Genomic DNA, 26,757 nt, shown 5'->3' with positions numbered 1-26,757 from the left:
AAATGCCTTAATGGAACGCTACACAGATCTGTTCCACTACTTTCCCCAAGGTCATCTGCTCCTGTCCAGTTTCACCCATTATTTATTTATTTATTTCATTTATTTATTAGAGTAATACCCTACATTTTTCTTCTAAAGAACTCAAAGCAGTTTACATGATTTTCCTCCTCCTGCTCTGAATCTTATACACACAACAACCACCCTGTGAGGTAGGTTGGGCTGAGGGTGCATGACTGGCCCAAAGTTATCCAGCTGGCTGAATAGGGACTGAAATCCAGATTGTTTGAGTCCCAGTCCCAAGCTCTTAACCACACCACCTCTTTATGCTTGGACTGAGTCAGCACCAGGGCACCCTGCAAATGCAATGAACTAAGAAGGTTCTCAGTTTAGAACTAAAGACAAACCTGCAAAAACCAATACCAGCAAAAGGAAAGTGGGCAACAAGTGCCTGTTGCCATTAAAGGTAAGGGGTTCATGTGGTAAACAGAAGCAGTTAGTTGCTAGAAAAGAAGGGATTTGGAAAGGGGTGGATGGTATGAAATTGACATTCTGCTCCCTAAGTAAAAAGAAGGGGAGAGGCAGAGGGAAACAGACATGGTCCCGTCCTAGTTAGGCAGAGGACACAATGCCTTTCAGGTCCCACCCACTCTTCACCTATCGCAGCCTTCCCCAAATTGGTGACCTCCAAACATTTTGAACAGCAACTCCCATGCCTCTCAGACAGCATGGTTAAGTGGTAGGAATTCTGGGAACTGTACTCCAAAACATCTGGGAAGCAGACCAGCGCTGAACAGCGGCAAGCTGACAGGTAAAGTACCACACATGGCCATCCCTGCATTCGTACTGGCCCTAAAAAAGAAGCCCAGTCCCAACTGCAGGACACGTGTATGCCATTTACATCACACTTCATCCAAACTGACGAGGGAGTCTCTTACACCAGCTGCTCACAAAGAAAATCACCTTGTTTTTTATTTTTTAAAAATCCCTTCATTAAAGAAGCAACACATAAGCAGAGACAGGGTTTTTTTTGGGGGGGGGGATGCAAGACGGAAGCCCAGAAATCCCAGGCTAGATGAGAGGGGGTTTGGCAGCAGGGCAGCCCCCTCCCGAGGAAAGGGGCGAAGCGGCTGCAAGGGAGTGGGCGGCCACTCAGCAATACGGAGGAGATGGGGGGGGGGGACTTTTCAAGGCCTGAAAAGAAAAGGAAAAGTGCTGAGGGGGAGAAATGGCAACTCTCTAAGGGAAGAGGGAAGGGGGCTCTCCCACATCCTCGGGCAGAAGGCAGCCTTACTCAGCAGAGTAGGGTGCGGGCGAGGGGCTCGTTAAAGCAGTGCCCCCTCCCCAAAAGAGACGCACCTGGTCGGGGGTGCTGCGAGGGAGGACGCCCCCCGCGCTGCGCTCCTTTCTCCCCGGCGGCCTCGGCTGCGGACCACCCGCGACCCCCTTCCCGGCGCCGCTGCTGGAAATCAGCTGACGGGCTCCCCGGCTGCCGCGACGCCTACCGCAAGTGTCGCAAAGCGGCGGCGCTTGGCGGGAGGCGCGGGGAGGGGCCGTCGCCATGGAGACGGGAGCGCGGCGGGGGGGAGCGCGTGGGCAGGCTCGTCCCGCTGCAAGTCGCTCTCGCGGAAAGGGCGCTGCAGCGGCCGAAGGGCAGCAGCGACTCTCCGCCGGGGTGGAGGGGGGCGCTGGAGCCTCCAGAATTGCCCCGCTTCTGGAAGGGGAGTGGAGGAGACGCGAAGGGCGTGGGCAGGCGGCGAGGGAGGCCTTTTTCCCCCTGTCCAGTATTTCTCGCACTCCAAGGGGTCGTCCCACGGGTGGGCGACGCAGGACGAATGCAAGGAAGCGGAGTTGAACCGTGGATTGCACTCGTGGGAGGTGGGCAAGGCCCCCAGTTGGGACGGGCTTAAAAGGGGTTGGACAAACCCGTGGAAGGCGCAGGCGGCTGCCGGGGGCTTCCAGCCCCAGCGGCAGGATGGCCATGCGCCCCAGCTGCGGGGAAACCTTGCGCGTGCTGCTGCGTTCGCGTCGTCCCTGCGGGATCGCGAACGGATCTGGCATGGCTGTCAACGCGGATGATGTGTCCTTGCAAACAGCAGAAATGCACATTCCTTCCTTCCTTTTTACATTGAGGCTTTCTGGGAGTTTAACAAAACACACAGGAAAAAAGGGAAAAATTGAACATGGGACAATAAAACTACAGCAATTGCAATTGAATCAGCAGAGAGATACAGCAGGGGTACAGGAGAAATTCCAAAACTAAAGTTTAACAGTTAACTATTAAAATTCTGGGAAAATAAAAGGGTTTTTGTCCTGCATCAAAAGAATACAGAGTAGGCAGCAGGTGCCACAGCCAAAAAAAGCCCTCCTGGTAGCCACCCTCCTTTTGGTGGGGGGCTCCTGGAGAAGGACGGCAGAAGATGCCCTTAGGGTCTGGAGAGGTACATACGAGGATCAAGATGTTCCTTCAGATAATCTGGCCCCAAGGCACATAGGGCTTTGAATGTTAATGCTAGCACCCCAAATTGGACCCGAACTTCAACTGGCAGCCAGTGGAACTGGAAGAGGACGAGCGTATTATATTCTCATAGAGCAGTTCCCATTAACAACCTTGAGGCCATGGTTTGGATCAGCTGACCTCTCCAGACCATTTTCAAAGGCAGCCCCAGATACAGTGCTTTGCAGTAATCCAAACAAGTTGCAGTAATTCAACAAGAGCGTGTACAACTGTAGCTGGGCACTCTTTCCAGATACAGTCTTAGCTGGTAGTAGCCCTACAACAATTTTTCCCCATCTCCTTGAACATTTTGAAATTATACTACTCTGTCCCTTTGATAACGGAGGCTGCATTGCAGTCCTAACCAGATGCAACTATTGGTCATTCCCTGAGGCTGAGTCCTGAGTAGACATTAGCAGTATTGTGCTTTGTGTTGCAAGCTTAGGTCCAACTCCCCCTGAAATTAATAATTTGCTTTCCAAAAAATAGGAACAGAGACTTCTGATTAACAAGCATGCAAGGAGTGTGCAATTCACTCACCCTGTTTACTATTTGCAAGTAAATGCCACTGATTTCAAAAGGACCTCACTACCAGTTAAGTGTGTGCACAAATATAGACATCATGCTGTGTTTGAACAGTGCGGAATAAAAATAAGAGGAATGCAGGTTATTATTTAAATATTCATCTCTATTCTTGGATGGTTTGATCATGTGAAAATTTATGAGACTCTGCCACAGCCCTAGTGAAAAAGGATTAAGGGCGCAATCCTATGTCTGTTTAGACAGAAAGCAGCCTTACAACTCCAGCATGACTGGCTGGAGAATGCCAGATGTAGTGGGACATTTTCCTCTCTAACCATACATAAGACTGCATGCTTAATTCTATCTAGGATACAGAGCAGAAAAGGTCAGGGAATGAAATCATCTCATAATTTTACTGAATGTGAAATGCATGTCCTATATTGTGGATGGATGCATAAACTCTGGAAGAGTCCCTAAATTAGCCTTACCCAGTCTGTTGCCCTCCAGATGGGTTGAACTGCAACTCCCATCACCCCCAGTTGACAGGCTTGCTGGCTGGGGATGATGGGCACTGCAGTTCAACACCTCTTTTGGGTACCCAGCTGGGGAAAGGCTACCTGATTTTGTCTATGAGGGTGAAAGAGAAAACTGCTCTCCACAACCAGGAATTTATTCATCTTCAGTAACCTGCACACATTCATTCATTCATTCATTCATTCCATTTCAATGCCACCTCATAACCTAAAAGTTCTCTGGGAGGTTTACAAATGTTAATCCCTGGTTCCCAAGAAAGTTGGCCTTAAATCCCACTGAAATTAATGGGTCAAGTCCCAGAAGCAACTATTTTCAGCAAAACTGAAATAAGAACTACACCCCTATTCGGCTTTCCGTGGGAATAAACAGAACTGAACTCAATGAGTCTGTATTTTAGAAAAAAAAAGTTGAAAAGGAATTTAACATGTCTGCACGCTGTCTTAAGACATGAGTTTGGATCATCGCCCTAAAATGGGTAGTAAAAGAATGGAAGATGAGGTGGATGACCGTCAAGGATTGATATGCCCCACACTAAGATGAGCGCCAAGGCTTCCAAGCTTCCCACAACCCATAACTAAGATGGTTGCCTAAGCCCGATAACGATAACTTCCACTGCGAAAGGTATTAGAAGGCACTCCCCCTAACCATTCCTGTTTGCCCAAAACCAAGATGGCAAAGTCGCAACATTTCCTAAAGCTTTCTCTTTCGTGCCCTTTAGCAATATGGCGCCCACAAACTCAGCCGATAAGACTATAGAGATAGGTAAAGTAGTAAGACACTGTGGTCTCTTAGTTCTCATCAACCTTTCCTGTCTAAAACCATACTGGATTTCTCCTTCTCCACTTCCAACCCCATGAAGAGAACAAGAGGACGGGTTAGAACTCCTCATAGAAAGACAGTAGCCAGTGTGTGGCTTTCCTTTCCAAGTCGGGTTTTTTTTTTTGCCGGAAGTCGGAGTTGCGCCCTTATTTACTATCTCTATAGATGAACGCTAATCATTCTCGGGGCGAGGGCCTCCGCTAGAAGAGAGGAGCGGAGGCAGGCAGAGGCTTCTGCGCCTGCGCGAGGGTTGCTGCGGTGCATGCTGGGCCCGTCTCTCTCTGTCTCTCACTGCCTCTCTCTCCCCCCCGCCCCCACTCCATCTTCCCGCGGTGACGGTGCACTTACCGGGCGACGAGGCGCCGCTTCTTCCGCCGCCGCCGCCGGTGCTTTGTCTTGCCGCTCTCCCGCCGCCGCCGCGATGGTCGGGGTGAAGGTGATCGCCAACGACGCGGAGTTCCAGAGCGAGCTGAGCGCTGCGGGTTCCCGGCTGGTCGTGGCCAAGTTCACCATGCGGGGGTGAGTGGGGCGCCGTGGGGAGGGGGCACGGCCGGGCCTGCTTCCCTCGGGAGGCCTCCGGGGCCGCCGCCGCCGCCCCGCCCGGGAGCCGCCTCCTCGGGGGCCTCCCACGAACACGGCCGTGCTGGGAACCGTCCCTTTTTGCCCCGCCCTGTCAAAGCGTTGGAGGGTGGGCTGGGGGGTTTCTCTAACCTTTTGTTTGGTTGGTTAGTTGGTTGCATTTATTTTCCGCCTTACATGGCCCCCTCCTCCTTTTCATTGTATCCTCACAACGACCCTGTGAGGTAGGCTAGACGCGGAGTCCGTGACTGGCCCGAAATCTCCCAATGGGGACTTGAACTTAGATCAGCCCAGCACTCCCAGCTGCTACTGCTCTGCAGTGTAGCTCTCAACATTTCCATCATCTGGGTGGGCTTATTAATTGTTCTGTTTATATCCTGCTTCCCCCCCCCCTTTTTTCAAGGAGCCTAGAACATAGTTCTTATTTCTCCGCTTTATTATGACAAAAATCCTGTGAAGTAGGACAAACTGAGATGGTGACTGGCATAAAGTCACCCTCTGAGTGCCATAGCCAAGTAGGGACTTGAATCCAGATTTCCTGAGTCCCCATGCACCATTCTAAACATTGCAGCATGTATGTGTTTTAATTATTCATATTTTCATTAGTTTTGACATCCACATGTCCCCGCAGATGTAGTTCTTACTGAATTGAAGGTGGAATTGTTTCAGGGTAAGAAGGTAGAAGGCAACAGGAAGGGAATGATGAAAATGCTCTTCCCCCATCATGGTGACCTCCAGCTTCCATCTGTCCAAGCTAGCATGGTTTATTTGTTTATTTAAAACTTTTGTATACCTTCAACTACAAAATAGTCCCTGGACGGTCTCATTAGTGTTCAGGAATCCTGGGAGTTGTAGTTCAAAATATCTGGAGCAAACCAGGTTGGGAAGGACTGTGACAGAGGCTTAGGTGTTATGAATGATCTGGACAGAGTGGATTTAAGGAGCACTTTCTTACCCTCTGTAAATAAGAGAAACATTTTATATTTTATAGTTTTTGTAAAATAGAAAGTGGTACAGTATCCGTTTTCTTTATGGCCTGGCATCACTTCTACCCCAGTAATGAAACTGAAGCAGTGAAGAGCTTGTGGTGCTACACATTCTAACATGCACTTACTTAGACTGTATCAGTTAGAGTCCATGTGTTTTTAAAGCTGCTCCAAGATTTTTTGTTATCATGGTGTTTCTTTTCCATTCCTTCTTTTTCTGTTTAACAGCAGGCTATTCTGGACTTCCCTTTGGAAATTAAATTAACAGTCAGTTTAGACAAGCTGCAGTGCACTTTTTATCACAAATAGGGGTGACTGCTTACAGGTCATCAGTAAAGAGGACATGACTTTGCAGTTAAGAATCAATTGTTTGCAGGAATTCACAGAGGAGAAGAGATCTACAATACAATAACTCTGACTACAATAACTCTCAGTGGGATTTTGTATTCAGATGCAGGGCATCTCTGAAAACTAAGTGCTGAGACAAACAGTGTGGAAGGGGGCCCCATTTGTGGGCCACCATGGGCTAGAATGGCAGAACTGCCTAGAACACCATGGAAGAAAGCTGGAATGTGAATGTAACCAATTGAAATTTAATTTGCTATGGTGAGAAACATGACTTAGGTGGGGCCCTGACCTGATATCACAGAGTTCTTACCTTTGTATGCTGGTGAGGTGGGCAGTAACTCAAGGTTAAGAGTCTTTGCAATGTACAGAAGGCACCAGATCTAGCATCTCCATAAAGGGCTAGAAAACTCACTGCCTGAACCTTGAAGAGCTGCTGCCAGTCCATGTAGACAACACTGGGCTAGATGGTCCAACTCAGTATAAGGCAACTTCCTACGTTCCTAACTCAGTAACTGGGTTCATGCAACATGGCAATCCATCATTGGTAATTAGCCACAAGGTGTTGTCTGTGTCATGTAAAACTGGGTCATTAGCACAGGGTGGCTTCCTTTAGGCAATATACTACTTGACAACCCGTGCCTTGTTCTGTGGGTTTTTGAACCTACAGTGAATCTGGGAAATGGATCCTGTCATGGGAAGTAGTGAATATGCCATTTGGCAAATGTAATAAAAAGCCCCTTGACGCCCTTACCCATGTCACTACCAGAGACAACTACCCCACTTAATGTCTAAGCAGCACTTTGCAGTTTCTGCCATAATCAACCCTTATATATATTATTTTGGCGGGGGGTTATTTTCTTTGTGTTATAGTTAGCAATGCAACAGTGAGAACTGGACACAGAACCACCGATTGGTTCATAATTGAGAAAGGAGTTTGGCAAGGCTGTATACTGTTGCCCTGCCTATTTCACTTATATGAGAAAGGCGGGGCTAGATGAATCACCAGTTGGAATTAAGATTGCTGGGAGAAATATCAACAACCTCAGATATGCAGATGATACCACTCTAATGGCAGAAAGTGAAGAGGAACTAAAGAGCCTCTTGATGCGGGTGAAGGAGGAGAGCGCAAAAGTTGGCTTGAAACTCAACATTAAGAAAACTAAGATTATGACATCTGGTCCTCTCAGTTCCTGGCAAATAGATGAGGAAGAAATGGAGGTAGTGACAGATTTTATTTTTCTGGGCTCCAAGATCACCGCAGACAGGAACTGCAACCAAGAAATTAAAAGACGCTTGCTCCTGGGCAGGAAAGCTATGGCAAATCTAGACAGCATACTAAAAAGCAGAGACATCACCCTGCCAACAAAAGTGCGTATAGTCAAGGCTATGGTTTTCCCAGTTGCAATGTATGGCTGTGAAAGCTGGACCATAAGGAAGGCTGAGCACCGAAGGATTAAGGCCTTTGAATTGTGGTGCTGGAGGAGACTCCTGCAAGTCCCTTGGAATGCAAGGTGATCAAACCGGTCAGTGCTAGAGGAGATCAACCCTGACTGCTCTTTAGAAGGCCAGATCCTGAAGATGAAACTCAAATACTTTAGCCACCTAATGAGAAGGAAGGACTCCCTGGAGAAGAACCTAATGCTGGGAACAATAGATGGCAAAAGAAGAAGAGGACGGCAGAGGATGAGGTGGCTGGATGGAGTCACTGAAGCAGTTGGTGTGAGCTTGGGTGGACTCCGGGGGATGGTGGAGGACAGGAAGGCCTGAAGGAATGTTGTCCATGGAGTTGTGATGGGTTGGACACAACTTTGCAACTAACAGCAACAAATAGCAAAATTTGTTATGGAAGGCCTTGAGCTGTTTTGACCCCTTGAATTTCACTGACCCTTGATACTCACATAACTTTGTTAACTACATTTAATACTTTAATATTCAATTTCATTGATCTGACATTGTTACCTTCATTCAAATACTTGACAGTTGTTTGACTAGTCAAATGGCTAGCTCAGCCTTTCCCATCTTGGCTTCTTGTCAATTTTGCAGTTTACAGTTTCCATCAACCCCAATCAGCATGGACAACGTTTAGGGATCTAGAGGGTTTCAAGGTGAAGAAGGCTGAATTTGCTCTTTCTAGGCTTGCCAGGTGACCGGCCCTCAGTTGAAATTCGCTGTCCTGTTTTTCACTATTCCTTCGGCCTGTTCAGTTGTGGCTGCAGGAATGAATAAAGCTAATCTAGTAATAATGTTGCTACAGTATCATTCAATTTCCAAGGTGTGTGAGTTTGATTTGGTTATTGCCTTATTGTGCCTGACTGACAATCGAGTAGTTTCTGTGCTAGCATGGTTTCCACCCTCCTTGCGCTATCCTCTTGCTGTTGGCACATATCCCATCAGCCACCATACCTGAAATTCAATTCTTCACTGGATGGCTGGAGCAGCTGCCACTTTTTCCAGGAGTTCTGTGGTGGTTGCATACCAGGCCCATGGCAACCACAATGTTAAGACAACCAGAAAAAACATGGTAAAGCATGGAAACCATAGAATAGATCAATATTTCTTGATGTGGTTTCTAAAACCCAAGCATGCCATGCTGACATGCCACAACAGGGTTTGGATGACCCAGCAGACTACCCTGCACAAGAAACTGCTGTTGCTTGTTTTGTCATGTTAACTTGTCCACTGAGTATTTTAAGAAACCATTCTTAATTTACTTTTACCACAAAAAGTGACAGGACATCACTGGTAAAGAAACAGTTATATAGTGAAAATTGCTGGTTCTGAACTACAGAGCTACGAGTAGTGATAAGTGAATGGCTTAAGTGTAGTGGTATTTTCCTGACTTTGCCGTAATTCAGCTTTCAACACAGGCTCTTAGGAGCTACTTGTAACCAAATAGAAAAGCCAAAGTAGAACAAAATATTTGTGGCATTTAAGTATGCTGTGTCCTAGGACAGACAGATCATCAAAGTGAAAGCTGAGAGATGAAAGCTGGGGAGGGCAACAAGAAGTGATAGTTCTAATTACTGAGGAGAAAAACTTGTAGGTTTTCCACAAAATTCTCTTCTCCCTCCCAATCATTTTGATAGACAGTTTATGACCATCTCATTCTACTCTCATGTAACTTTCCTGTGGGTGGTGGTTGTTTGGATCTTTGTTTGGGATTGTTCCTGATGTCAGTGTACTGCTTTCACCTTTACTGATGTTGATGGACATTATTATGCTATATTTTTACTTCCAGTCAGCAGCAGAAGAAAGAATTTTGCTCTTTTTGACAAGGCCATTCTGGCTAGCAGATACGTACTTCTGCAAGCATTCTGAAGAGTGAAGTAGCTCTTGGAATTGTGTGAAGGACTTTGGGGTGGGAAATCTGCCCTGTTCTTTGGCTTAGGGTACAAGTAATACAAGTCAGTTCTGCCGCTTCTGCCTTTCTCTGAAGCTCAGCACAAGATAAGAGATGAGCCCTTCCTCTGCAAAAAGAGGTGACACAGAGGAGAGGAGGGAGGGGTTTGCTGCCATTTGCTAATAAAAGCCGACCAAAATATGTCCATACCTGACTGGGAAAGTGTGAGTAGAAATATGGGCACTACAGTACAGAGAATATAGGATTAGTTGAATGCGTGTGTAAAATTGACTAGAAATGCATGTTAGGGAGAGAGGGAGTGGGAGAGAGGCAAAGGTGTTCCCTTGTACTCTCTGCTGAATAGTGCATTATAATAAGCAAAGAATGTTACATCATCCGAAAGTTAGATACTGTTCATTTGGAGCCTGGGGAGTATCCCAATGGCTTTCTGGTTGCTTACTATTCCAGGGCACACCTGGGATTCTAAGTTTCTAGAAATAAAAACATGGTGTGCTAAGAAAAGGGAGACATCACTGTGGGATTCCAATTGAGTAGAAATTGATTCACGTTTCAGAGGCCAGCGGTATGCTTCATTGTGCATCTTGCTGAGAGACAGTTACATAGTCAGGTAGAGCATGGTTAGGTACCTCTTTAGGCTGAACTGAGATATTATGGGGATCACGGACTGGCTGTAGACAAAAGCAGCAGGGCTGCTTCTCCTCCTCCTTAACATGTAGCCAGCCAAAACCTTGATGTGGTCTTATGACATTGTGAGCTTATCTGCCCACAGGTAAACTAGACAGGAAGGAAAACTAGCAACATGGTGATTATTTATTTTATATTCCACGTTTCTTTAACAGAGCTTGATGATGCTACATCATTTTAGCATAGTATGTGGAATGAAGAGGAAGAGATGGTGGTATGGGGCTGTTGCTTTCAGTGCTAGCCATAAAATCTCCATCGTGCCTAGTACCAGCCTGCATTATAAAGTAAATCTCAAAGGTGGCTGTAACTACTTGAGTGATAAATGGTGGCATTTATGCAGATATTTTCTTTTTTTCTGGACAGATGCGGCCCATGTTTAAGGATAGCTCCAGCTTTCAATGCTCTGAGCAATAAATATCCACAAGCCACTTTTTTGGAAGTTGATGTACATCAGTGCCAGGTGAGTTTTCTTTGTGGATGTAGATGACTGTATTGGAAACAGGAATCAGCTGGAACTGAGACATGTATCAGAAGAAGTAGCTTTCAATGTTTTCCCTGATGTGATAGGCATTTGCTTGGAAGGCTGTTTCGCACAGTGAGGATGATTAAGCTATAGGGTTGCCACTAAAAACCAAGATTAAACCCCATCAGACCACTGGGCCTAGTTATTCTTCCTTGCAGTATGGAATCTATTCACCTCTTGGAATTGCTGATGCAGGGAATGTGGCTTGAGAATGAAAATAAAATTAAAATATGTTTATAAACTTTAAATAACATTTTTAAAAGAGTACTAGACCTCTTGTTTGGCTTGGTTTTGTTTTTTCCCCCATTTTGGTGTCCGGAATGGTCAGGGAAACTATTCAAAACCAAATGTCAATTTCTTTTTCTAATTCATTCAGAAAAGGAAAACTCCTAATATGGCTTTTCTGGAGTTTAACCCAGGAAGGCAAAATAATTGCCCTGAATTGCCACTCAGGTCTCCATAGATGCATAAAAATAATTAAGTCGCTTCTGCCTCTTTTTCATATGTTTGTTCTTGTTAGCAGTGAGGTGATGTTGTTCTCTGCTTTCAGACAGAAATTGGAAAGGGCTTAGTCAAACAGACTTTTAATGACTATCTTCAAATGTTACTCTGAGCTTTTTACTTAGTGTGATGCGAATAAAATGCAATGAGTCTCATTTTCATGCTTCCTTGCCTTCCTAAGTTGTTCTCCAGCACAGAAACAAGAAAGAATCTGAAAGCTTTCTTCTCTGTTTTCTATTATTCACAGTTCAGTGTGTCATCCAAACACTAAACTGTGTTTAATGTTAATATTAAGTCAACTTCATAACCATGGTTTATATACCTACTGCATACTGCAACCATAGATTGCAGTAGGTTCAAATGAACCATATTTAAGATTAACCATAGTTATTCCAGTTTGGGAGACATAAGAAACTGCAGTTAATCTAAACTAGTAGTGAAATGAAAGCTTTCAAATTTGTCATGTCTGTCCTGGATGAAGCAGTGTATGCATCAGCCCTCAGCTCAGAGAGCCTCATTCTTGTCTCTATAAGCTTGACATCCAAATAAAGCCAGTAACTGTTCTCCTGCTGTTCTTAACAACTAACTGCAGCTTTTCATTGTTCTTTAATTCTGTGTTTTTAATACTTTATGTTTTTATGTAATGTTTTGTTTTCCTGTACTGTGTACTTACTAGTAGAAGAATGGAATGTGAACATTGCATAATAGTAAAGGGATATTAATGTTATGTAATAGTGATTCAAGGGTCCTGCTGAAGCTGCATTTTGATAGCCTAGCAGTAACTAGCTAGTAGCTCCATGCACTGCCTACTCTGCCATGTTGTATGGTTATAGTATGCAGATAGTCATGATCAATTCAGCTGGGTTAGAGTGGTTTCATTTCCATCCTCTGCAGCCCCATTCCATCTCGGAGCTGCCAGGTCTGCTTTCCTGCTTGTTGGTAGCGAAACTGCTTCTTTGCTGCTGACCTGGTGCCAAGTAATGTGCGATACCAAACTGTTTTTCTAATATTGTATAATGTGGAGTTTTAGATCCTTATAACAGGCTTGGTAGTATTGCCTGATAGACTCATTAAATTCATCCAATAAAAGATCTTTTAATTATGCAGAGATATAGTTAACATTTAACTATGCTAGTTGTACCATAAGGCTTACATTATTAAATTTAAACCTTTAAAGAGCTGCTATGCAGTCCCTCTTAAGAACTAATGGTAACTTGGGTATTGAGCAAGAGCTGTCTTATCCTTATTCTCAGTAGGGTTTAAACATAAAACAACCATTTTAAAGCAGTTTAGTTTCAGATGGTGTGTTGGCTTTACAGCAAGTGTGAAGAAACTTAGAAGCAGAAGTTGGGAATATGAGGGATATGGGGCAGTATCTGCACCTGCAGGTGGTCAGCTTAATAACTTCTTGTGCAATGAAAATTAAAGACTTCCAAGGGCAATCAGCAATGAGTAGAAATGCTTGCTTCTGGAATTGGGCCACTCCATGAAATCAGCAGGGCTGGCCACTCGTAGAGCACAGATAGTGGTGGGTTCCTCTTGTGGAAGGCAACACTGGACACTGCACCTTGTAATAGCATGTTGCTCTTTCCATAATGATTCAGGATAAAGCAGGCCCTCATTGTCCTTTCTTGAGTATATTTACTAGTTTAAATCTACTTGTCTTATGTGTAAGTTGAGATTATATATAGGGATTTTGCCATATCTAAAGAGGTATGGAAAAGCAGAACCAAGATCATAATACACTTCAATTTGTGGAGAAAAAAAATATACAACATACAGAGTGCTTTTCACCCTGTTTTACCTATGGACAATTCCTTTCTACAGTAGATCTGTGAATTCCACTATCAAGCTTTCACAAATCTCTAAAAAAAAGCTCCACTCCAAATAGCTGATAGGGTCATACACAATCTTAGCATAACAACTCATAGTTTATGAAGCATGAACATGTGCCCCTTGTTTTTTGATGTGTGCATAAGCTTCATTGCCTCTTTTACGGTTTTTAACCAGGTTTCATGTTATGGATAGTAGTCAGAGCTTTAGCCGCTTTCCCAGTTTGAATGTAACAGGAAATCAGAATAAAAGGCAGGCACAGGCAGAGGAAGAGATGCATGTGCACACATTTTTGATATTTTAAAATATTTTTTCATTTCACTGCCATAGTGCCCAATAGCCAAAGCTGTCTGGGCAATTTACAACACGCACTTTTGGCTTAATAAACTATGGTTAAGGGATACCAATTACTTAAGTTAAAAATGTCATTATAAATGCAGCACCTTAATTCAGATGAGACACCAAATCATGGTTTAGAGTTGCTTTTCCACTTTAGCTTTTCTGTTGTTGAGTTTGTAAATTCACCCTCATCTTCATGACATAGCAGCCTCTACAAATGAAACAGTGATCATCATTTGCCAAACCATAGTTAACAAAATGATGTTTCCTTTATTATTTTTGGAATGATACCTGAATTGAGCCAGTGTCTATAACATTGTTGTAGAACCTGCCATTGCCTCATTTACTGTTACTTCTACCTTAAATGGCCAAATGAGTTTATGGTCACTATGCAGACATTCTTCTCTATTGGAAGGTTTTTGTTCCAGGCTATTTCCCAGTGAACTTTTAAGCTCCTCATTTAAATGCAAGCAAGCATACTGCAGTTTGTAGTGTTTATGGCAGTTCCTCTGGATGAGTCATCTGTTGCTTATGTTGAAAATATTAAAATCTTGCTAAACAATGCTAATTATTGACTTCTGAATGCCAGGGAACAGCCGCAACCAATAATATATCAGCAACACCAACATTTCTTTTCTTCCGGAACAAAGTGCGAATTGACCAGTACCAAGGCGCTGACGCTGTGGGATTAGAAGAAAAAATCAAGCAACATCTAGAAAATGATCCTGGAAATAATGAGGATACTGATATTCCAAAAGGATATGTATGCACTTTTTATTTGACCATTATACTATTAGCTTTTACTTACAGAAGATTGCTGTTTGTTCTCAAAGCGGGATCCCAGAGATCAGAACAGGGCATCTCTACATGTGCAGGAACCCCGTCCCATGCTTGTCAAGCTTCTGAGGTTCATCTTTCCCTCTTGCTCCTCAAAAAACTCCCCCAGAAAGTTAGGAACTTTTTAAAACAGCCTCTGAGGCTGCATATGAAGCTGTACTTGAAACAGAGATATAAAAGCGAAGTTCACATGTAATGGCTGTCCATGAGTTGGTGAAAATATGGGTAGTTGGAGCCAAAAATGAGCAATGAAGTGAGCTGCATCTGGACTGCTTGTTTCTGCGTTAGTTTGTTCCATGGTTGCGTTTCATGAACTAGCACTATGTGTTTTTCTCTGAACTACCAAGAGTGCTAAGTTCAGATGCCACTGAGCACAAAAAATTACCCCTTATGTTCACATTCTTTGAATTTTGCGGAAGTGTAATTTGGGTTGAGAGATACTGCTTGTCCAGTGGTGCAGAATAAATTCATGGATCAACCCAGCCTAAATTCAACACTGCATTTGTAAAACAGCATTGCTTACTGGTAGCTTCTAGGCTGTATGTGTGTTTTCTTTCTTTTGTATACAAAAAAGAATGAACTTCTCTAAAATGAATACAGCAGAGTTACTTAGAGGGAAAAGGCTAATTTGCTTCCCTTTCCTTGCTCCCCGGTTTTGTTTCTTGTTTTCTCAAGTGTTTGTGAATTGGGAACACAGTCCTTTGGGAAAATCTCTGCAGGGCAGCAGCCCTGAGCAGTGCATCCTTTATCTTTCTGTGACAAGTCCAGGAGGAAAATTGTTTCTGACTGATTCTGCCCCTTGATACTCTTTTCTGCCATCCTGATTCTCTTCTTAATATGATAAAATGTTCAACTTGAGCTATTATCTTCATTTCTGTTTGCAGAAATGCAGAATTATGTTAAATGCAAAAGCACATTTCTTTTCAGATGTTAAATACTTTACCTTCACAGCCAGGGACACAGTCACAAACCTTGTAATGCAAATACAACTCAGTTTGCCTAGTCAGATGAGTCTTTCTTATATAAATAACCCAATGAATATGGGCCACTTAAGTTTGCAGCAGTTCAAATTTACCAATATTGTCTGTATCATTGTACATACTGCTTCTAGTGTGACCTGAAAATAGTTATGCTAATTGTTAAATGTGCAGTATAGCCTTTCCTACAGAAGAGGCAACCAATTCTGCTGTTTACCCAGGACTTGGTTCTAAAACTTTTAAAATTGTCTTGAATAATACAAATGTAGAGTTACAGAATTATAGGTGGGCTACCTTTTCAAATTTAGGTGAATAGATTTCCCCGCTTGTGTTCATATGTCTGTTTTATTCTTTGCTTTTATTTACTGCATTTATGTGTATTCTTCCCACCAAAACACTTGAGGCACTTTGCAGCTTTAAAATAAGCATAGCAATAGGAATGTATCCACAATAAAATTGATTCTGTTAGCAAAATTGGGAGAGGGTATTTCCCCCATCCCTTTGGACAACATCAAAATATTCTCCAAAGGTTTGATGAACCCTCTGAAACAGTTTGGAACAGAACTCTAGAAGGAGAAGCACTGGAGCAAATCCTGTTCCATGAGCAGATTTCTGCCTCCAGAATACTGGATTTCCCTCTAAGAGAAAATGGAGAAGGAACCCAGGATAGGGAGGGAAGAGGAAAAACTTGAATCTGTGCATTGCTCACAAAGGTGTGAAGCTGAATGTGTTATATTAGGTCAGGGGTCTCAAACTTGCTGTCCACGGGCCAGTTGCCGGGACGTGCGGGGCACAGGGGAGGGGCCCTGCGGCCTTCAAAGCGCCGGTGGCGCCCGGGCCGGCCACGGGATGAGCGGCCCACCACCACTGCGGTGGTGGAATACTTGATGCGGCCCAGCCTCACCCAGCCTCTACTTCCAGCGGCCCCCAGGTAAGCTGAGTTTGAGACCCCCATCTTAGGTGGTAGAGAGACGTGGAACTTTGTAATACTTTAAGGCAAGCAGAAGCATGCTTGGTGTATTCCGGTATATATAGTATGGGCTTTTTTGGAAAGTATCAGTAGAATCAACATATGTATTCCCTCCCTATGATGAGTGTTCTCTATATTATTCTGCATCCGTATTCTGCTGTTACACATGTGAAGCCCTGACAGGTAATCAATGCAACTGCCTTTCCTTCCAGATGGATTTGATGCCATTTGTTAATAAAGCTGGCTGTGAATGCCTTAACGAAAGCGATGAACACGGGTTTGATAACTGTTTACGTAAAGACTCTACCTACCTGGAATCAGACTGTGATGAGCAGGTATTTTAACTTCCAAAGAATATTACAACTTTACTGTTAAAGAACAAAGATAGTATTTTGACTAGAATGATCCTCGTGTGTGTGTGTGAGTAAGAAAGCTTCCCTAGATCTAAACTGGCTGTGACCCTCTGGGAAAGAATTGCAATAATGGTGTTTCTCAATTCATTGGAGTTTCCACTTATAGATTTTTTTTTTGTTTTTTGCTTCTTCCACAGCTGCTTATTACTGTTGCTTTTAATCAGCCTGTCAAGCTTTATTCTATGAAATTTCAGGGGCCTGATAATGGTGAGTAAACTGGGGTCTTCCTTTGGGAGAAGCCACTTATATGCAGTCACTGCCGATGCTCCATCTGTATGGCTCTGCTCTCTGTGTTTTTCAGAGTTTTAAAACAGGGATGAGGGACCCATAAGCTGGATATAGTCCATTGCGGGTGGGGGTTCCCATGTGTTCTTCTCTAGTTTCTTCCCACTAGAGAAAAGTGTTTACTTCCAATCAGCAGCTGATCAGAAATAGTTTTTCCTTGCTGCACAGGGAGAAAGTGGGCCTTTTTGCTGTTTGAAAGTTCTGTTGAATGATTCAGTACTACTTACTTTTAAGCAGAGGCACGGACAGTTTGCCCTGTCTCAGAATAGGTTTAAACTTAATAATGGTCACATATTCGCCCTGTTCACTTTGCATTTGGGCTGCCAACTGATGAAACGTGACCCCTGATACCTTCCCCAGATTGAAATTTAGCCATCAAGATGAAGAAACGTTCCCCACCTGTTTTAAAATATAAATATGTAATATGTAAAAATGTAATTGTATTATTCGTAGCCATGGCTCCTGTAGGCACTTGTTTCTAGATAGCAGATGCTTTTCTTGGTTGAGGGGATCGGACTTAATGATGCATCGGTCTCCATTTTTTGATTCTGTAGAATCGTTTTACCCAGGAGAACATTCAAAATACATTCCAGGTTTATATAAATGCTCTTTCATCACAGGTCAAGGTCCAAAGTATGTAAAAATGTTTATCAACCTCCCTCGATCAATGGATTTTGAAGAAGCAGAAAGAAGTGAACCCACTCAGGCTCTGGAATTAACGCCAGATGATATTAAAGAAGACAGTATTATCCCACTTCGCTATGTAAAGTTTCAGAATGTGAACAGTGTAACTGTGAGTACATAGCCTTGAACTCCATTCTGATTGATGTAATAATGTAACTGTTCAGAGGACTGACTCCCAAGGAGATCTTCAACATGTAGCATCAGGAATCTTTGCCTCTCCCATTGTAATTGGCAGAGTTCAATTGTTTCTCAGAGGTTCTGCTCTTCACTGAATCCTTGCATATTCTTGAACTTTAGACCGCTTTCAGCAAGCCCACATGATGGCAAGAGCGCTCAGGAATGGGGGTGCATCACAGCAGCTGAATTAGTCTGCAGGAAAAATCCAGAGCAGGCTTTTGGGAAGTGGCTGTCGAATGGTGCTGACAATGTTTTTCTTTTATTTTCTCTCCCTCTCATTTCTGGTAATACTACAGATTGGATGCGGGGACACTGGGGCTGCCGGCACCATCCTCACTCTTTCCTTCTGGTGCTGCTTGGTCAATTTCTTTCCCTCTTTCCTCTTTCCCCTTGCACTCATCTATTTCCCTCCCCACCACACTTATTCTCCTAGAACTCTCCACTCCCATCCTGAGAATACATTCCTTTCAAATATCTCCCTGTCAACAAGATTCTGTGCCGCCTCACTCCAAAAGAAAAAGGAAAGGGAAAATTTGCTTTGTAATGGACTGAGTAGGCAATTTCAAAGCTCATACTGGCTTCCTTGCCTGTGCATCCCTGCTTTTGCAGTCATCCTGCAGCCCCACTTGAAACTTGATTAGGTCCTCCAACCCACCACCTGCTTTCCAGACCAGAAAGAAAGCAGCTGCACTTGCTCTGTTGTCCTCTGACAACTGATCATGGATGTGTGCACGCATTGGATTGTAAAAAGGAAAGAAGAAAAATATTAAGTGGAATTTTAGAGGAAAAAATAAAATACTGTGCCTTCTAGCCATTTCAGCCTGGTTTGAAAACTTGCCGTTGCGAGAGACCTGAAAGACACTCAGATTTTTGGAGCAAAATGGCATCTGTTCTGTTATCTCTTTCCCATACTTCAGCAGTTTCCACTTATTAAATGGAAAAGGAAAGGCACTCCTGCTAGCCAAAAGCAAAAAAAAAAAAAAAAGCTCCTGAGTCCAGGCATAACTTGTGCCACTCTTAGAAGTGACCTGTGAGCCTCAGGCAGGCAGTCTTGACAAATTCAGCTTTTGTCAACTTTGTGGGAGAAGGGCAAAGTGAAGATGTATTTGGGCAGGCAAAATAAGATTGTTACAAGGAGCAACAGAGTCCCTTTGCTATTCCTGTTTGTTTATTAGACTACAAGCAATAAGCAAGACTGGATTGAATGGTATTGTCTGACCTGGTAGTATTTATAAGATTTTGGCAGTATCATGAAACCTTGTCTCACCTGTTGCTTGTAGAGAGGTTTCCAGTTCTGTTTGTTGCTCTGTTACCTGTTTGTTATTTTGGCTGCGCAACTATATCAGTTTGTGCTTTCCATCAGCCCCTCATTCCTTTCCAGCTTCTCTGGAATGACGTAAGAGACTGGGAGACTGACTTTTTTTTTTCATTTGTACTGCTGTTTGGAAAAGGTAAGGCTTCTTCTCATGCATTTCCTTCTCCAAACCTCAATGCAAAGGAGCGCTTAGATGAGAAGAGTGTTTTTCCTGAGTACCTTACTAAGATAAGCGGATTTGCGCAATGCTGGGGCAGTTCTTTCCTTGAGCCCAAGCTTGGTGGTGGTGACCTGCTAGCTGGCATCCCTCAAGCACCAGGTTCAACGCCTACAACAGACAGGTGTCCTGCCATTTATTTCAAAAATATTTTCCCATAGCAATTCTAAAGGGGCATTTTCAAGTAGACTGCTCAGCATAGGCTGGCTTATCTTTGTTTTTCTCAAAACTTCGAAGAAACTAGCTACTTCATGAACTGTTGGCTCTAGATCATATAACTCAGTGCTGGTTTTTTCTGTTTCAGTTATTTGTCCAGTCCAATCAAGGTGATGAAGAAACAACAAGAATTGCATATTTCACTTTTATTGGAACACCTGTCCAAGCAACAAACATGAATGACTTTAAGCGGGTAAGTTCAAATCTGAGGCTGGATTGAAATTTTCAGAATCTGAAAGGGGGTGCCATTATTAGCAGAGTTGCTTTCCATAGCTGTATAGCTTGTGCAGGTCAGATGCATTAAATTCTTCAGATTCTCACTGCATACATTAGTTTTGTTTTCCCACACAGAGACAGATATTTTCTTCGGTCTGTTGCATCTGTCTTTATTTATTTGGACTGTGAGGAACACAAAATTCCTTTAGAAAGCTTATAAAGATACCTTAAACAGAGTTTTCCAGAAATGGTTGTTTTTATCTTCAGAAGTTCAGAGTGTATTATAAGAGGGAAAAAACTGTTTGGAAAGTAGTGGCTAACATATACTTCTGTGGCACTTTAGCCAGGGCCAAGTTGATATTTTAAAAAACCACACACAACTAGTGTGCTGTATAAAAGACATCTATCCTCTTGCATAATATTGCTCTTTTTCTTCCAAATTGAACTATTTTTGCAAATGGTAATGGGGGGAGCATAAGAAGCGAGAAAGATAACTAGGAGACATAATGGAAATGGTGAGTAAACTTGTCTTTCAAGTCAGTCCCTTAGGCTTCCTTCTAGCTTTTCAGCCTTTGACACATTTTTTTCAAGTTTTCTCAGCAATTATGAAGGCTAGAAATTTCTTTCCCTTTAAAAAAAGTGTGTGTGTGTGTGTGTGTGTGTGTGTGCGCGCGCGCATGTGCGCACACGTGTACACACACACACGTCCATCCTGACACTCTTGGGGCATAGAACTGTCCAAATTCTTAGCCCATGTAGTGAATACACGGATGTGATGAATAAAGCTCATCTAGCAATTAGTCTGTCTTTTAGATAGGTGATGAGGAGTGCAGTAATATAAGGCAGCGGCATTTGGGTACCACTTGGCTAGGTAACCATTGCATCAGTGTGGGACCAGTGTTGGCTCACAACTCCCGTTAGCTCTAGCCAGTGATGAAGGGTGGTAAACTTTCATGGCAAAACATCTGGGGTGCCACGCATTGCCTACGGTAGGTTCTAGATGAGGCTTAAGTTTCTAGAGGAAAAGCTGGAAGTTGAATAAGACAGAAAAAACCCTTTGCAGTTTCTGGCATAAGTATATTTACATGTTGAAAATGTGCATGGTGTGTTTGTAGGTTATGCAGAACTCTTGAAGAAATAGAAGAAATGTATGCTCCATGGAAAACTTGATCATTTGTTTTATGTGATCAAGGTTGATTTTGCTGTGTGTCATAGACTGTAACTGGGCTAGTGTTTGTGCATAAATACTTCTGAATGATTTTTATTACAGATTGTCCTCTTCAGAAACGTTTGTCTACCCAGTTAATATTTTGTGTCCCATGTTAGAACCATTTTTCAGAAACAGGACAAAAACAGCAAGAAGACAACTGAGTATTCAGGAGATTTTAGATCCTAGTGCAACCACAAATGAGAGATTTGGATAGTTAGTAGGGTGAGCAGATGCAATAGAAGAGATGAATTCTGCATTTTTCATATATGTGTTGAAAGAATATGTTTTACTAAGTGCAGCTTGTCATGCAGGAGGAAAAGTTGCATCTACTAAAACTATGTGACACAAATATTAAAGGTACAACCCTTTTGTCTGAGATCATCATCATAGCTACAAAATTATCCATCTTGCATCACTTAATGTCCTTATATCCAGTTAATCAGCCAAGTTGTGGAAACAAGGCATTTTTAATAAAAGAAAATATATTTGTGGTTATGTTTACTTTAATACTGCATTAGCATCTTGAAATGAGGCAAGAAAAATCAACAAACTTGTTTATTCTGGGAGATCTGTTTTTCCCTTCTCCTTTTCATTGTGTATTATAAAATCAATGATGAGGACTCTAGGCTAGTTTGCAAGTTATCCTAAAAGGAGGAAGAATACTGAAATCACTTTTGCCTCTTATGATATTTGAAGAGGTACTTTAAAAAAAGCACACAATTTAGAGTATGTGGAAAAGGGTGGAGATAATGACAGTAAGAGGATGCTCTCTGTGCAAAATGTGGCCCACAGTTCTCCATGGAAAATTCCTTCCCCAGATCGGCCAGTCTTGGCATGCAGCAGCAGCAGCTGAGGCAGCTTGCCTAGAGTGATCCTGGCATGACACGGAGCCCTTGCTCCTGCTCTGGAGGTGGCAGCTGTGGCTCTGAGGATGCTGGGCTGATGCTAGCACAAATTAGCAAGCCTCTGAAGCAATTGATGTGGAGGAGGAGGAGGAGGAGGCTAATATCCCGCTAATATCTTGAGGTGCATAACAAGGGTCAGAAAAAACCTTGAAAATGACAAACAGGTGAGAAACCCATGAGGCCAAACTGCTGCCACTTGTCCATCTCTTCCTTGGAGATGTGTAGTGGTGAGCATGCAAGGACCAGATTGCATCCCGAGTTCCAGAACTAGTAGCTTATCTACACGGTACACATGGAAAGAAAGGAAATACTTTTAACAGCTTTACATAATTCTGTGCCTAGCCTGGGTCTGAGTCCTTGGCAAATGCAAAATTGGCACAATGGTTTATCTTGTATTGGCGTATTAACAGTGTTTGGTGTATTCAGATAGGAGCAACTTTAATAGATAACATATTCATAACGCTTCTCTACTTTCCTTTTTGCTGTTGCACAGCCTGCAGAGGGCTGGGTAAAGGGCATCATGTGGCCCCCACTCCTAAAGGATCCTCCATTGCTGGCCCTAGTGAATTCTGGCTGATAGGACTACTTCATACCTTGGGCCCCTCAACATGCCTTCACCTGCTACTCACTTTGGTGATCTTAATGGCTCTCCCTCTTGCATTAATTAGAATGGCAACTAAATGCAAAGTGTAATTTAATAGTAAGCCCCCACACACATCCAAATGCATTTAATTTTTGTTTGCTACCATAGTATTAACTGAAGTTTGGAAATGCTTTGCTTGCTGCATGTATTGCTCGAACTTTGCAGGCTCAGATCGGGAGGTGTGAGGGCGGGCACAGAGAGCAGCCCATTTTCCTTATGTCAGATTAAGGCTTGACATACCCTTCCGTTTTATTTTATGTTTTTGCACCCCTACTTTTATCATATGTGAGGATATTTTATTTCTGTATTTATTCTTATCCATGTACCATCCCTCTCTGCAAAGAGACCAGGGTAACTAACAATCCATATACAGTAGTCCCCCGAAATTCACAGGGGTTACATTCCTAAAGCACCCGCAAATTGTGAAAAATCATGAATTTGGTGCCGGCAATGGGTGCTGCCCACCAAGGCGGTACGGCAGGAGGCGAGGGCCGGGCTGGGGGACAGGCATACGTGTGATGAGGCAGGGGCGGGGGCGTGCAGAGATTGTTTTCTCCGAGTGAGTCCAAACTCAGAGGAAACGATCTCCTTGCGAGTAAGCCAGCACCTTGCCGTACGGCGGTTCACTTGCAAGGAGATCAGCTTGGACTCGCTCGGAGAAAAATTCCACTAAAGACTGAGGCTGCGAACACTGAACCGCGACTTCCCGGGGGTATACTGTATAGATTTGCCCAAAAAACTGTTGCCTGCAGGGGCAGTAGAGCTCCTGCCCCTTCATCTGGTTTGAGTGCATCCTTGGTGCAAGCGCATGTGAAACATCTCCAGCTTTTCTGTGGCATGACAGTTCCTCCCTCCCCGTTCATTGGCTTCTTTTTTCTTTGCTTTGTTGTAACACTCTCTTTTGTTATTTTTCAGCATTTCCCTGGCCCAAAGAAATAAAAATGCGGAAGATGTTTGTTTTTAAATGGCCTTTCCTTGCACCGCCCCTTTCTCCCCGCTCCCTCTACTCATCTAGCACCTGCCTCCTTTCCACACTCCTGCTGCTTATGGGGTCATCACTTCCTGCTCTGCACCTTCTGGGACAGCTTTCCTTGGTCTCATCCTTTGCTCATGGATTCATCTTTGTTTTTCATACACCCTCTTCAAATTCTTCTTTTACTCATTGTATAGCTTTTACTCTGCCAATAGATACTTCAAGTTTCACCCAACAGTGTGTTCCCACTTATGTATTGCTGTAATCTATTTACCTCCTCACTGGTGAATATGGAAGTGGAAGAAAACGGTTGCATTTTCAGCTGCAGTCAGGGTAGCCTGCTAAAGCTTCCCTGATTTTTTTTTCTTTTTTGGTGGTGGGTGGGAGAATGGGTGAAGCTTTTACAGGTCCTTGAAAACCTTTCAAGACTGAACTGCCCTTTAATAATCTTTCATTAATATATGGATCTGCCTTGCACTAAGATAAGTCATCGGGCCATCTAACCCAGTACTGTAACTCTGGATTAAACATGCATTGCACCATTGATTTTATCTTCTTAGTCTTATGGTTTTAAAATGGTTGCTGTAAAGGTAGGAATCGTTCAGGTAATTCTAATCCTGTTGACAAATCTCAATGCCAAAATATTTAATTTTTCAGGTAATACACATGGGCCGTTTGAGCATTTCTCCCTCTGAATGGTATAGATGGATTTGTTTTGGATGGTTTCACTGCCTCTGCTAACATAATTGTCTAATTTGTGGGTATAATTACTTAATCCAGACTGGAGCACCATGCTTTAAACACAACTCAAGAATAAATATTTCTCACATCCTTGTCCAGTTTTGTTTTACCATTTTGTAACATTCTTAATCAAAACTTAACTTGTTTGATTTTAAAAAATTCACTCAGTATATGAGGTCCTAATTCTACATTGGCCTGGATGCTTTTAGGAGTGGATATGTGCATGCAACTGTATAGAACAAACTTACCTTTTAAGACTAGGCTACCTTTTATTTTCATATTTTTGAACAGAAGTAGGAATTGTTTCTTAAATTGTGAATCTGTATAACATTAAATGTAAGTTGTAATAGCCATACAGAGCAATGACAGATTATAGACAGACCATCAAATTATACTATCATTATCAGAAAATTTTAATATTAAATGGAGGGCTGTTAATATTTTACCTACTTAGTTAAAGTTATAGTGTGTTTTCTGGGGTCTACAAAATTAGAGGTAGCAGAAAACCTGTTGACTATACAAAAGGAAAGATAGATTGAACAGTCGAACAGGAATATGTTTTACCCTCATCCTCATCTGATGAAATAGAACCAGAGTTAACTTTAAATGGCTGGTTAAGCATGAATGAGCTCAAGCCGCACAGCTTGCTCACGCCTCTCCCCATCCCTCTGCCCGCCTGCACAGTCAGGAAGGGGCATCCCTGAGTCTGCGAACCGACGGTAGATGGTGAGCACTCTTGCCACTCTTCATACACTGATGTCCCACTCTGCCACCCTGAATTTCATTGTGTTGGCACAAAATCATATCACCAGTTTAGTCAGTATTCAAATAGTTGCCTCCTCCATCCATGGGTGAGTTCTGAGTGGTAGTTTGGCTTCAGCTCGAGTCTCTGCAACCTCATGGGTATATTGGGAAGCGGATGGCAACACTGCATAGTGTTTATGTCACAGCCCATTCTTTCTGCAATGGGATTTTCTGTGAGCTTTACCCCATAATAGGACACTGAGTATGGTTCGCTTAAGTGCAGGTGCCTGAATATGGGTGCGCAAGCATTGTAAGGTCTCTGATCTCTCCTTCCCCCCAATCCTGACATTTAGTTCAACATTGATACATTAACCTGTTTGACTTGATTGTATTGCAGTCACCATTTGAGTAAGACCCTTCCTTGTTGGCCAAATCCTGACATTTTACCCTTTTTTTAAAATCCTTTTTCATTTTGCCAAATTAGGTTTACAAGATGCCCTTCGCTTTCCACCACTACTAGAATGCATGCTAGAAAAAATATATTGCAGTCTCTAGACGATGTAATCTTTGAGTGAAAGCGTTCCTTCTGTCTGCCTATTCTCTAAGTGCTAATGTGATTTTTTCCTTCCATTAGGTGGTAGGCAAGAAAGGAGAGAGCCACTAAGATACAAGAGAAATACTGGAACTGGAAGGCCTTATTGCAATCAACACGAGATCTTCACATTATCTCCAATGCCTGGGAAATAGCTTGGCTGTGGCCAGAGAGACTGTCAGTCTGTTCCATTTTAATACCATTACAAATAAATCACTGCATTTTGTTAATACGGGATTTCACTGAAGTGTTTTCTGTTGTAATCTTGGAACATAAATTTGTAAATAAAATTCATTAATTTTGCCAATATACATAGTGAAAAGTTCACTGTATCACTTTAAAAGTGAAAACTCAGATCATGCCTCCTAATTCAAATATATATTTATATGCACAGTGATGAAAATGTTTAAATTCCCTTTGTTTCCTTGACCTGACTTCAGAGGGGCTTCGTCTGTTCTAGGCAACAGAGACATTTTAAGAGAGAATAGTGTTTCTTCTGGTATTTCAGTTTGCTCCTCTAGATGTGTAGAGGTGCCTGGCCTGCAGCTCCTTTAGACAGAGGACCACTTTAACAAGGAACTACAATGTTTCTGGCCAGCCCCAACTACCTTCTTCCCCAGACAGCCCGGTGACAGGTCTCACGGGCAAAGGTGCTTCTCGCCCATTGTTTTCCACTGGAGCTGGCAGTTGGGGTAGGGGGCAGATAGCAGCACTTGAGATGGGGTGTGACAGAGGGCTGCCAGTTGCTGATTCTCATCGCCTTTAACATTGGCTGCATTGCCCTGAGGTGGTGGTCCTGAGCCATGCACATTCATCGAAAAGGAGCAGGAGAGCATGTTCTCTACTGAGTTTTGCATAAGCACTGTTCCTTTGCTGCAGTGTCCTATGTTTGGTGTGCAGGCAGAGCTGTCTGCTTCAAAGGTAGCCTCTTGCCTATGTACTTTCAGTTAAGTCCTGTGCAAGACAGCATTGGTCCTCGTGTGTTTGTAGCAATCTTTACATCGTTTAGTTGGGGGCTGTCCATCATGCTTCTCACTGATGGCATTAGAGTCTCTTACTTAGCACTGCTGTGGTGGATGAGAGCATCATTCATTGCTTGCTGTACCAGAGTCAGGTCCT

At 43.2% G+C, this 26,757-nt stretch overlaps 2 protein-coding genes across 5 annotated transcripts in view; one reads left to right on the top strand and one right to left on the bottom strand.

The window, feature by feature from the left end:
* The window catches only part of WDR7 (WD repeat domain 7), a 234,924-nt gene extending 233,436 nt beyond the window's left edge, over nt 1–1,488 (bottom strand). For all 3 annotated transcript variants that reach the window (XM_044431250.1, XM_044431252.1, XM_044431251.1), the window contains exon 1: nt 1,357–1,488. The gene's annotated coding sequence lies outside the window, so the exon portion shown is untranslated. The remainder of the gene's footprint in view (nt 1–1,356) is intronic.
* Nucleotides 1,489–4,654: 3,166 nt separating this feature from the next.
* On the top strand, nt 4,655–25,949 carry TXNL1 (thioredoxin like 1). Of its 2 annotated transcripts, XM_044431302.1 has the most exons (9): nt 4,655–4,888; nt 10,691–10,787; nt 14,113–14,286; nt 16,520–16,642; nt 16,858–16,927; nt 17,626–17,798; nt 19,703–19,807; nt 24,219–24,259; nt 25,681–25,949. In XM_044431302.1, exons 1-9 carry the CDS (start codon nt 4,791–4,793, stop codon nt 25,685–25,687), a joined length of 888 nt encoding a protein of 295 aa, XP_044287237.1. In that variant the 5' UTR covers nt 4,655–4,790; the 3' UTR covers nt 25,688–25,949. The 2 variants fall into 2 exon arrangements, with proteins under 2 accessions (XP_044287237.1, XP_044287238.1); XM_044431303.1 differs by lacking the exon at nt 24,219–24,259 and having other exon boundaries at nt 4,658–4,888.
* Nucleotides 25,950–26,757: the final 808 nt, after the last annotated feature.

Source organism: Varanus komodoensis, unplaced genomic scaffold, assembly GCF_004798865.1.
Source record: "Varanus komodoensis strain SLA01 unplaced genomic scaffold, ASM479886v1 scaffold22, whole genome shotgun sequence".
Taxonomy (NCBI): Eukaryota; Metazoa; Chordata; class Lepidosauria; order Squamata; family Varanidae; genus Varanus; species Varanus komodoensis.
Note: the sequence above shows the minus strand (reverse complement) of the source record. Positions and strands in the feature narration are given on the sequence as shown.